This window comes from Sander lucioperca, chromosome 22 (assembly GCF_008315115.2).
Source record: "Sander lucioperca isolate FBNREF2018 chromosome 22, SLUC_FBN_1.2, whole genome shotgun sequence".
Taxonomy (NCBI): Eukaryota; Metazoa; Chordata; class Actinopteri; order Perciformes; family Percidae; genus Sander; species Sander lucioperca.
Window position 1 is genome coordinate 10,843,428 of NC_050194.1, and position 12,714 is coordinate 10,856,141.

Genomic DNA, 12,714 nt, shown 5'->3' on the forward strand with positions numbered 1-12,714 from the left:
AGTATGTTTAACTATCTAATCTCAACCTCAGATAACACCATCCATCTCACTAGCTGCAGGACTTCCTTTCTTCTTCATTATCCAGCAGTCTGGCCTGAGATGTGAGGAGCTGGATGGCCCTTTCTTTATTATTACATGGGTGGACTATGACAAGACAGCCACACTGACTCAAAGATTTATGTGGGGGGGTCAATCATGCTCTCCCTCATTAATCAATAAAGCCAGCCTGTAATTCCCTTCTCTAATCATAGTGAGCATAAATCTGATCTAAGGAGGACTTTCTCCTGCAGCCTGATAGATGCTCTGTCTCACCGCTCGCCCAAGTAGTCTCCGATGACGGTCTTGTTGAGGCCCTCGCCTTTGTAGAGGAACTGCGCAATGTCTTCGGGAGTGTGCTGGAGGAGGTCGTTCTCCAGCAGGAACTGGATTCCCTGGAGAGGAAAAGGAGAAAATAGGATGGCTTTTTTGTCTCAATTGAGCACGGATGATGGAAAATGACACACCAGAAGAAAATCATTCCCTTCAAGGCTACAGAGACAGTGGAGGCTGTTACTGTACAGGACACACGGTACCTTCTTTGGATCCATGTTGAATTTCTTCCTGCCCATGGCAATCTGTTTGTTTCTCTGGGATGTTTTACTGTAAAACAGAAGCAAAAATATAGAGATTTAATTAGGGTTAGTTACACTGTAAACAAGTACCTGAATGTCGAACACAACAACAAACTTTATTTATAGTCGCAACTGGAAATATTATTTCCTGCCACATCTGTTCTACCCATTATATGTGCATGCTTGTGTCTAAAAATAAACATGTGCACAGAGATACGTGTTATACATTGACTGTTATTATTTGTTTTATGCAGCTGTTGGTTAGACAACATACACTGTCTAGTCAATAAGTCAATATATGATCTATACAAACAACCAGGTTGATATGGCAACCTAATATTGCTACCATATAAAGTCAGATCCTTCCCAGCTATGTCAGCCTACACCTTTGTAATGCAACTGCCTTTGACATCTCGGAGCTAGCATGCAAATCCCAAACTCAACTAAGATAGAGGCAATGAGTCAACTAAGAGCTATAACTCTGGTGCTGGCTATTTACGATTGAAGATAGAAAAAAGGAGAGCATTATTTAGGGCTGTATAGGTGGCAGAGGTCATGTTCTCTTTTTTTCTGGGCGTTTTAGTGACTTGAGGAGCTGTTTGCATTCTACATATTATTGTCACTCATGGTTGTTTATTTAAAGGCTGGTAATATTTTTTAGATTGATCATAAACATGTATTGCTGCCAGTGTGCAGAAGGCTCTGAAACAGCTTTTAGACTATCACGTAGAGAAACTTTAGTGCAGAGTACTGCCTTTAAATGAATGACAAAAAACACAGATAATATCTATAACTAAATGTATAAATAATATGTGAAAATATCCAAATTAGCAGAACATTGTAAATACTGGTATTGCTTTGGCCCTGGTGTCAAAATGTTTCTAGTTAAATTACTTTATAATGTACACCTGTACAATACAACAGCTCTGCCTACATTCTACCTCTATGATGCTTATAAATATAAAGAAAAATATAAAATATATAAAATAGTTCAGTTTTTGTCTCAATGAGTTGAATTTACACATGTACACAGAGTGCTTGACAATACTTAATAAATACTTGGTTACTGATATATTAGAGATGTAAACCTCATCTGCAGAAACTACATTTCGTCTTCAGTTACTCACCTTTCCCCTACACACGTCAGCTGCTCGATCTCCGTCATGACCTCTGCTATCTCAAACTTCAACCTCTGAGAAAAAAAAGAGTGAGACTTTAAGTTGAAACATGGCTAAAGTACAGTAGGGTTGGGACGATATGCGTTTGTCCGATTCAATTCTTTCACAATACATGGGTGCCGATTCGATTTGTATTGCGATATTCATTTATTGCAATTCTAGGAGTATGGCAATTCGATTGTATTGAGTATTGCGATTTTCTTTTCCTTTTTTAACAAAAACAAAAGTTGAATAATACACTTCTAGAGACAATGTATCATGAGACATTTCTAAAAACTAATTGTTTTGTGTTTTGTGTTCAGTCAGTCAGTCTGACATTTATTTAATTTGTAAAGAAGTACATAACATGGATTTTCTGCATTTTCTGCTTTTCTGCTGTCTGTTTTGCTGAAAATGGATATGATGTAGTCGCCATCAGCACTACCATATAAACTGAAAATATATATACGGGAATCATTGGTAAAAATATAAAACTAAGAAATATTGATTCTAGGGAAAAGAATCGATTTTAAAAATCGTCACAAAAAAAATCACATATATGGGTGAATCGATTTTTCCTCCACCCCTAAAGTACAGGGAGAAAAAGCTTTAAGGCATGGAAAGGACACAGCAGTGGAAAGGCATTACTTTTTATGAGCAAAGATGTAATGCAAGTCTATTTGCATTACATACAGCATGCAAATAGACCTACAGCGCTGCAGTAGATAGGCAAAAACAATTAAAAGGTCAGAAATTACTAACTAACAGGTATACCTAATATATTGCTCATGAACAGAGGCTTCAGCTACTGAGATGAATGTATGAAAATATAACCTGTACATATTGTATATGCTCATATGTGCAAACGCACACCTCAATATCATCGAGGAGCTCTCTCTTCCTGCGTCGGATGTTTGACAGCTCATCCCTCTCCTCCAGGGACAGATCCTCAGGAACTGAAACACAAGATGGAGAAACACAGCAGACCTTAAGTCTCATTTTGTACACACCTCGCATCACTATATACTGTACTCACTCAGCTCACCGCAGATGAGAACAAACAGAAATTAATCCAATCCATCCATCCATCCATCTTCGTCCGCTTATCTGGACTTATCCAATCTAGCACCTACAAATTCTGGAGGAGTTCACAATCAGAGATGTAAAATCGAAAAGGGATTCATCCTCCGCATGCCGTAAAGTGACGGGGCTGCTGTTGCTTGATCAGCTGCAGCAACACATATCAAGAACGTGCATGTTCGTCTTAATTAACCAGAGAAAGAGAGAAGGCAAAGGGTCTTAATTATTCCACTTGAAAGTGTTTTGCCCCCCGTCTCCACTTGGCTCAGAGGGAAATTCTATTAATAAAACCAATCCAGATTAAGTTTTCTTTCATTAAAAGTGAATTTGCTAATTTAACACTGATTCCCCGGCCGTGAGGGTTTCGCAGCTCCAGGCGAAAAGAGGAGGATTTCTGTTCAATGTTTCCTTTCCCTCTTCTTTACTCCGTATTTCTGTCTCATTCTTGTTCTTCAATCCCCCCCCCCCCCTCCCCCCCCACACACACACACACCCACACTCAGAGATCATGTGCAATCTCGCTTCATTAAGCCAGCTTAGAGGCAGAAAACACAAATCTTTCAATGGGAAAATGGCACATCTAATATCACAGTTGCAGCTTTGTGCCTATGTGTTGCTGAAGGAGAGATGTCACTTTTTCCTATTTTTTGCCCTTATTTTCCCTCGCGGATGGGAAACAGCGCCAATTAAAGTAAAACAAGGTCACTGGGCTCAAGAGGAAGCACTGACTTTGTAATCCATAGCTTGTAAGAGTTGCGTTCAGGGGAGCAGAGTATTGTTAAAGATGGTATTCACATTAAGACTGAGACAAAAGGCGCTTCCTAACCTAGTTATGCAATCCTGAAGCGCCGTGATGAGGGTCAGGAAAACAGCGGGAGAAACAGCTGAGGGATTTCCTTTGCGGGCCATGTTTTTAATAGACAAGAGTAGGGGATATAAATACACAATGACTGAAAGTATGAAAATCAAGATGTTAATTAGTGTTGCTAACCTCTGGCTACCTCACAGCACTTATGCAATATAAATGTGAGCGCTGTGAATGTGGCTCTGAAACCAATTAGTGCTCTTAAAAAAAGTTTCCAGGCTGTTTTACACACTTCTTTAATCTTGAGGAATGCTTTCTGCATCTGTCCATCTGTCCTACAGTATATCTCAAACACAGCAGAAGTTAACCTGGGGGGGAGGATGCATTGTCGCGCTGGGTTTTAAGGTTGTACTGCTATAATTATTATGTGTCATATTTCTTTATCTCTCCATCTCTCCCTCTCCCAACTGGTTGCGTCAGATGGCAACCCACCTAGAGCCGACGTTTCTGTCCGTTAAGAGGGAGTTTTTCCTCGCCGCTGTCGCACCTGTGAGTGTACTCTAGACCTACTCTATCTATTAAGGATCCAGAGATAACTTCTGTTATGATTTGACACTATAAATAAAATTGAAATTGAATTGAAATTGAAACTTGAAGTAATAGTTTGACATTTTGGGAAATGCCCCTTTTTGCTTTCTTGCCGAGAGCTAGATGAAGATAGAACATTGATACCACTCTTATGTCTGTCCAGTAAATATAAGGCTAGAGCCAGCAGGCGGTTAGCTTAGCTAGCCTGGCTCTGCACCGCTAAAGCTAATTAACTTGTTATATCTTGTTTGTTTGATCAAATTTTCTTACGTTCAGAAAGACAGGCTAGCTGATTCTCCCTGCTTCCAGTCTTTATGCTTAGCTAATCTAACCGGCCGCTGAATGTAGCTTCATATTTAACATACAGACATGAGAGTGGTATCAATCTTCTCATCTAACTCTTGGCAAGAAACAGAATTAGGGTTGTACCAAAATGTAAAACTATTCCTTTACACTTGCTGGACTAATGAGAGCGTTACAATAAAATGTCAAAATATTTGACATTTTGACAAACCCTGGGGGGGTTGATGCATTTTATCTCTATGCTTTGAAGGTTAAATAAAAAGACAAAAAGTGATTGGCTTTTTGAGGAAATGCATCATTTAAAAGGTCAACATTTCAAACTTCAAAAGCCTAATTCTGATAAAACTGAGAGATTACACCTACACATATTTATCATTTTTGGTGTGACAGAGCTCACACACAAACCACACTATATTTTGCAGAGCTGAAACTTCATCGAGTACCATCAGCAGCAGCATGCTAACACACTAAAATAAGATGGTGAACATGGTGAATATCACCTGCTAAACATCTGCATGTTAGCTTTATAATTATGAACATGTTAGCATACTGATGTTAGCATTTAGCTCAAAACACCTAAGAACAGCCGTGGATGCTAGTATGGCTACAGAACAACAAAAAGTCAAAAATACCTTGGTTCCTGCTTCTCAAATGTATAGCCTATATTTGTAAATATTAGTTTTCTTTGTCTTTGATAATAAAGATAATTAACTTACTACTACTTTTTTTTTACATTTGGAATTTCTGCTTCGACAAAACAAGCAATATAATTATGTTAATTTGTGAGGTGCATTTAATATTTTTTTTACATAGACCTAACCAGTCGATATTAATCAGCAGATGAATCAATAATGGAGAAAAAAAAATCATTAGTTGCAGCCCTAATATCGGGATTCTTCTGTCTTTTTGAATATGTTGCTCAGAGTAAGTTGATGAGCAAGCAGCAGACAGCTCCATGTTTTCCACTGGCCTGAGGTCGTGCATTAGCTAATGGAGATATTTCCACCGGCTGCAACAATGTGTATGATTGCAATCTTGATTCATTACAAATCTAATAGGAAGCAGAGGATGCTTGCTTTAATAAACGCCTAACAACATTAATGGCAAAGCATTGCCATTTTCCTCCAATCCAAGTCTCTCTACTGTATTATACACTGTAATATGTCTTTCAAACCACACATTTCCTAATAGAGAGGACTATAAAACCAGTGCTAAGGTCTCTGTTTCAGTGGATAATCTTGTTTAGTGTTGGGGGGGGGCTCTTCTACAGAGGTGGTCCACCAATTACATTATTAACACACCTCCCCCTGTGACCGTCTATATGACTCATTCAGGAAAATGAGTTTAGTGTCTTCAACAAGCACAGAGGGTGTCGTGGGGTTGGCCGTTACCTCTGCATTGACTCAAACCAAACACAGCCACGCTTGAATGGTAATCTACTAAAATACTTTATGGTGTGAGTCATTGCTTCATAGTAAACAGTAGACCTTAGGAAGGTCCGATTGTCCAGTAGTGGGTTATCTGTAGTTGGTGAGGAGCTGATTTCAATTTGTGCGTGCAAAAAACTAGACTTTTTTAACCTTTTCAATGACATCTGCTATGTGGCAGTTCAGAAATCCATTGCATGGAGCGGCGGGTTGAGAGGGTCCAAAGGGTTTAAACTCCAACATGTGCACCACAGAACAAGAGGGTCTGGTAATTTCCCCCCTAAAAACAAAATCCCTCAAAATCTACTTTTAGGAGTAAATCCCCTGCTGCTCTTCACACCCAAAACTAACAACTGTCCCTGGCCACCCACTGATACCAGAGGCTTGGATGGCATTTAAACTTATGCACAGATGCTTTGGCAAGCTCAAACCCCACACCAGTCCGCATCAACCTTCAGTTCTATAACTTTCACATTTATTTTGGTCACATATCAATACATGTTTAGGCCTTTTGTTAGAGTGGACAGACAGAAAGGGAAAACAAATCTAATTTTAAAGCCTTGTGAAGTGATTCAAGGACTTAAACCCAGCGTTCATAGCAGTTTCGAGGTACTCAGAGCACATGGAGCTCAGAGTGAAAATCCCACGCTCACTTAACACTGGCTGTGGTCCCAGTTTTCACTGACTCGTGTAAGTGAGAGAGGATTTGTCCAGATCTACTGGCTTTAAAATAGCTACTTCAATGGCTATAATGTCTTTTAAAGTGGATGAGCTCTAAAAATAAAAAAAAGAGATAGCCCTGTTACCCTGGCTGGCCCTGCAGCACTCTGTGACACATGCAAGGAAGCAGGAAGTCAAGGGAAACTTCCTCTTGGATCCAGACTCTAATCTGAAACCCGCCACCCCCAATCCCTCTAACTATAGGCGAAGACATGCTCTGTATTAAAGCCTGGGTCATACATACAGACAGACAAACACGTGCATAAAACTGCACATGAGCACGCTAGCATTAATCCCCCATGCTCGCCCTCCCCTCCGCTCTTTAAGTCTAATACGAGTCTGTTGGAGCGGAAGTGTCATGTATAACAGCATATGCACAGATGCTGCCGCCAAACCAGCCGCCGCCTGCCTTTAACCTACTTTGTGATGAAATTATGTGACAGTATGTGTAGCAGCAGATAGTCAGGCGTAGCTGTCTGCAGAGGCACTCTGGCTCGGAGCCATAAAGCAGGAATGCTGGGACGTCAGCACAAAGGCCAACGTGAGAAGGTGAAGGAGGTCACGATACAGACGGTGAAAGGTCATGTACACAGGAGTCTACGAGCATGTGCAAAAAGCTGTCATGTAGCAATACAGATAAGGTGAGACTGAAACGTCAGCGTTAGAAAAACAAGAAAACATTCAAAAAATTGAATTTCTAAATGACTAAAACCTCGATGAACCTCAACAGCATGTCGCCTGGTTCACGTACTCCATACGTCTAGATAGGATAGTACATTTTTAATAAACATTGTTATGTTGTTTATTTAATATGTTTGTTTTAGTTGCCTTAAATGACCAGACAGAGCAGAACTTTGTAGAGATTTTAGATAGCAGTGATTATAGCTAAAACGTTGGGGAATTACATTAATAGATTATAGCGTTGGTGAATATCATGGATGTGGAAGAAACCATGCTGCCAAACATGCAAATTTACATGGGAGCTGTAGTTTGTTTAATAAATGGCTGTTTAAATTTAAATAAATTGCACGTGCTGTGATTGATGCTCATTTGTCTGTTTAACACGTTTAATGTTTTTATAGAAAGACGGATGAAAGAAGTGCTGAATGAGAGATTACACTGAGTAACAGAAGCAAGTGGAAGGAGCACATAGTATTTAACGAGGGAAACTGCGGAAAATGCAACTAGCAATAATTTTCATGACTGTGTAATCTGCTAATTGTTTTTCTCAATTAAGCAATTGATTTTTTTTGTCCATAGAAATGCGAGAATACTGTGAAAAAAACGATTTTTTAAATGTGATTTTTAATGTATTTCTGTGAAAAAAACGAAACTATAACCACTGTGTGTGGTATCTCTGTCGGTGAAATCAAGCATTACTACAGCGCGCTGTGCTGTAGCCTGTTCACCAATAATTCAGTTACTAACAGTCCTGGCCGTTGCGTGAGAAGAGAGATTTGGGGAGCTAATATGGCTTCTGGTTTTTAACTACATCTGGGGTCATGAGGAGAATCTGGGGCTCGAGGAGCTGAATATCCCTCACGCTGATTGCTCTGGTTAATCTGCAGTTTTGGGGAGGGATCTCCTGCTGTGAGTGCATTTGTGCGTGTGTGTTGTAGCATGGGAGGTGGTCTGCACACGATGTCCTCCTTATATCACACATCTGCTCGGCATCAGTACTATGTCAATATTTGATTCGATGAACACTGCCAGCAGAATCTGAGGGGGTTCCATTGCCATATGCTGGCGGCCAAAGTAACCATAATCTGATGATTTGATCGGCCTGAGAGCGTATTAGATGGATGCTGTTTCTCCTGGCGTCCTGGCAGGATGAGGGGCTTTCACAGGCTGAGTGCAGTCCAAGTGGCTCCCTGTTCACTCCCTGCAACAGATCTCACATGATCAGCCAGGTTTTAGGCCGACTTTACAGGGAAGCTGTAAAAGTTTAGTCTATAGAGTCTATGTTAATATATTTCACTTTTATTCTTGCACGGTACTATGATATCTAAAATTCAACAAAATGTGGCTGAATACTGGTGTTACAGAGGTAAAGCCTCTTTGTACTTTGTACTATATGTGTTTCGTGTTAATAGGCATTAGTTAATTAGCATGCTAACACGCTAAACTAAGACGGTCAACATGGTAAACATTATACTTGCTGAACATCAGTTAGTATTGTCCTTATAAGCATGTTAGCCTGCTAGTTTTAGCATTTAGCTCAAAGCACCGTTGTGCCGCAGTAAAACCTCACATAGCTGCCAGACTGTTTTAGCATTCCCTTGCTTTTATTATTGTAAAATTCATGCTTTACAACCCTAACTCGGAAATAATCCTGGTCCAACAAAGGATGGAAGACATGGATGTGACAATACATTTTGAAAAGGCGACATATATTTGAGGGATAATTTCCTGACACACACTGCTGTTGCTTCCTGTGGGTGTCAGTAGATTGACAGGAAGCAGAATGAAAGTAACGCTTTATCTGACATGAACACGCTCACCACCATTATTGTGAAAGATATCTAGCTTGGGAGGCAATTTTTTTAAAAATCTGTATGGGTGCTTTTCATTCTGTACACAATGAACAAGAGGAAATACGTTTTGATATCTCCGATGATGCTGACGATGTGCAGACAGCAGCAGGGACAGGGTCGACCCCAAGGATTGTCACTGACTTTAAACCTTCCAGTGTGCAGCAGCTCTGTTGGCCAGGACGTGCAGCTCTGGAGGTTGAGGATGTTCCTGTGATGGTTGTGCGCCTGCCTGCGAAAACACTGAGTTTGGCGGACAACCCTTATCCCATTCACAATGACACCAGAGCAACCTTTGACAGTAACAACAGAAACCACCCACAAAGTTTAGATAATTGCTCTCTCTTGGTGTTGGCTCTGAGTTCACTACAGTTCCTTATAGAAGGATCACGTTAAATATCAACCTGCTGGATCAAAGACAGCTCCGTCCTCACCACGTCTATTTGAAGCAGAACAGGAGGGAAAATATACTTAATCATGAAAAGAAAGTGCAGGAAATTAAATGAAAGAGTGCCAGGACATGTTATTAAGGTGAGAATGAGCTGGGCATTAGTGTGGTTCTCCTTTACTATTGAGCCACAGAAGCCAAGAAACACCCGTCTACCCTCCTGCCTGTCTCTCAACACCCCTCCCTCAACCTGTCTTTATGGTCAGCTGGACCCTGTTTTCTCTTAAACCTCCTTCCACTGACATTAGGTGTGGATTACACATCTCTGCTGCCCTTAATGTCTGTCTGTGTTCCTCCCCAACTCCTGCTCATTTAATTTGCCTTTCCTTTTGTCTCCCATCTGCTCTCTGTCTCGCGCTTGAAGAGCCCATCTTGACAGCTCAGAGCAATAACTTCAGGCAAAGCGTACCTCTATTCACAACAGCATAAATGTTGCCTTACAATGTCTTGCATCCCCCACTCACACTCACACTCACACTCACACTCACACTCACACACACTACCATGGTGATGGGAACATGTCGGGAAGACTCCCCACTCTCTCCCCTAATCAGGTCCATATGTAGTCTTCTCTCTGCCCATCCTGCGCCACCACAGTCTGTGTTTGTGCATTTGTCTTGTTGCATGTGGTATGCTAGTTTACATTTTAATCTTCTAATGTTGCACCACAAAACCCCTAATCTTGGCAGTCAAAATTAATTTCTGTTCTTTCCAAATCTCCGCTTAAGCCTTTAAACAACACAGCCAGCCTGCCGGGTGAACCAACGAGATTGTAAAGAGTACATTTTAGCACATTTTTTGGCATCTCTGTCAACACACATAAAAGACACGTTTTTGCCTAAAACATTGCAGACATTTATTTCAGGTTACTGGGGTGTTGCAGGAAATTTGGAAGTGGTGAATTCAATCCATGTTTTTATACTCAAAGGGGGAATTCTTTCTGCAGCCAGGTGAATAAAACATATGTGAAGCATGAAAGACATTCACATAAAAGCAAAAGGCTTGTATAAAATGTTGTATAGCTTATTGTATAATTATTAATTAATGTATACCATTGGTGGTATTTATCCTTGTCAATTATTTGCCAGTTTGGCAAATTCTCTTATTTGCTTTCTTGCCAAAAGTTGGATGAGAAGATCGATACCACTCTCATGTCTATAAAATAAAGATACCACCAGCTGCCGGTGAACTTAGCTTAGCACAAAGACTGGAAACGGGGAAACTTCTCTGTCAAAGGGTAACAAAATCATCACCAGTAATAGTCTGTCACATACCTAACCACCTATGAATCACCCAACACGTCGTTTTTACACCTCAGTTTTTGTATGAATGAACAAACATGATATAAAGTGTTAATAAACAAGCATTAGCTAGCTTTTTGGGCCGGAGCCAGGCTAGCTGTTTCCCCCATTTCCAGCCTTTATGCTAAGCTAATCTAGCGGTCTCTTAGCTTCACGTTTAGCATATAAGCATGAAAGTTATGTTCTCGTCTAAGTGTCGGCAAGAAAGCTATTTCTTTAACTACTGACGTAAACGGATTTTTGACTCAACTAGCTAACTAACATTTTCATAGTCTGTTACCTTACTGTATTGGTTAATATTGGAGGGTATTACACTATATATGTATATACTATTTGTAGCTTAATTTTATTACATATGGAAGGAAAGAGTTTACTTCAAGTTTTTGAGATGCTTTAATCTTTCAATCTTGAAAAGATGACTTTTAGGCTGAAACTAATTATGGCTTTAATGTATCTATTTTTATTTTTTCTTGATTAATCTAATGCCAAAAGTAGTGAAAAATGCCCATCACAAGTTCCCAGACCCCCCATTTTACCTATACGCAGATTCCACATTTAACACTGCAGAGCATCTCCAGGGAGACGTTAGGTAAATGAAACATCCAGATGCAGAGAGGCACAGATGTTCTGCTGCTGTCTAGCCATTCAGCACCAACCACTTACAATAAGCCAGCCAGCCTTGGGTAATGTAAAGCTAGAGAGCAGCCGCAGCTCGCCCCGAGTGACTGTCTGATGTCCTCCCACACACACTCTACCCTACAGCCACAACAAAGACCATACCTAATCACACCAACTTCCCTTATTACCAGTTAATCCCCCTCAGAACTACAGCACTAGGCGCCAAAAATTTCACATACAGTATGTTGATTCAGGTTTTGCAAAAAGCCACCTTAGCTTGGGTTTCATGGCTGCTGGGGTGAATGTGATATGAAATAATTATATACACTCAGATGTCTGTTAAGTTTGAGAAGATGATTACAAAAACTGCAGAGAAGAAAGGCAGGTTTCCTTCTAAGGAAAATATTTCTAATCAGAAAGCCGAGGCATGATACTGCACACAGACACTGCCATGTGTACACCACTAAAAAGGCCCCTACAGACAAAACAGTAAGTGCTGCAGTCAGATATGATTTGTTATTTCAACTGACACATTCAGTCCATAGAAGAATTGAAGGAAAGGCCTTTTCCCATTCAACTTTTCCCACGGTCGGATAGACCGAAGAGTGCTGATTGACAAAGCGGGGTTATCACGACACTCACACAGGAAATTTGGTCAAGGAAACCCCATTAGCAAACATTTCAGCATGTTTTGTGCTATCTCTACCCACAAACACACAAGACATGAGCATTTTGAAAAGGTAAATTCTATTCATTTTAGCAGCGTTTTAAATTCCCTGAACTCCCAAAACAGCCGTTTTTCAGCCCATATTTATCCCTTGACTCCGGCATCACAAAGCTGCAATAAAGAAGAGAAAACACACGAAAGCCAAGTGTTAAAATTCAAGGCCTCTATCCAGACGTTCAGTGGGCCACTTTCTGGCCAATTTCTGCTTCTCTGTTCTTTCCACTTCTTCATCCAGCTATACAATGAGAATAATCAAAACACTTAGGATTTTAAGACCATTTTGAAGCCAGGACAGAAGAGCCAACTCTGATTAGTGAGTGCAGTAAACATGTACTAATGAATGCCATGCTACAGCTGAGTCTCGCAAATAATGCAGTGGCACCGTTTATATTCATTCA

General features: G+C 40.4%; 1 protein-coding gene across 1 annotated transcript in view; it reads right to left on the minus strand.

Annotated features, from left to right (window-relative positions):
* LOC116044233 (cytohesin-3) overlaps nucleotides 1-12,714 on the minus strand; it is a 37,960-nt gene that overhangs the window by 20,486 nt on the left and 4,760 nt on the right. The window contains exons 2-5 of the mRNA XM_031291263.2: nucleotides 2,642-2,724; nucleotides 1,739-1,803; nucleotides 573-639; nucleotides 313-431 (exon numbers count right to left, since the gene is read on the minus strand). Coding sequence (XP_031147123.1) covers nucleotides 313-431; nucleotides 573-639; nucleotides 1,739-1,803; nucleotides 2,642-2,724 — 334 coding nt within the window. The remainder of the gene's footprint in view (nucleotides 1-312; nucleotides 432-572; nucleotides 640-1,738; nucleotides 1,804-2,641; nucleotides 2,725-12,714) is intronic.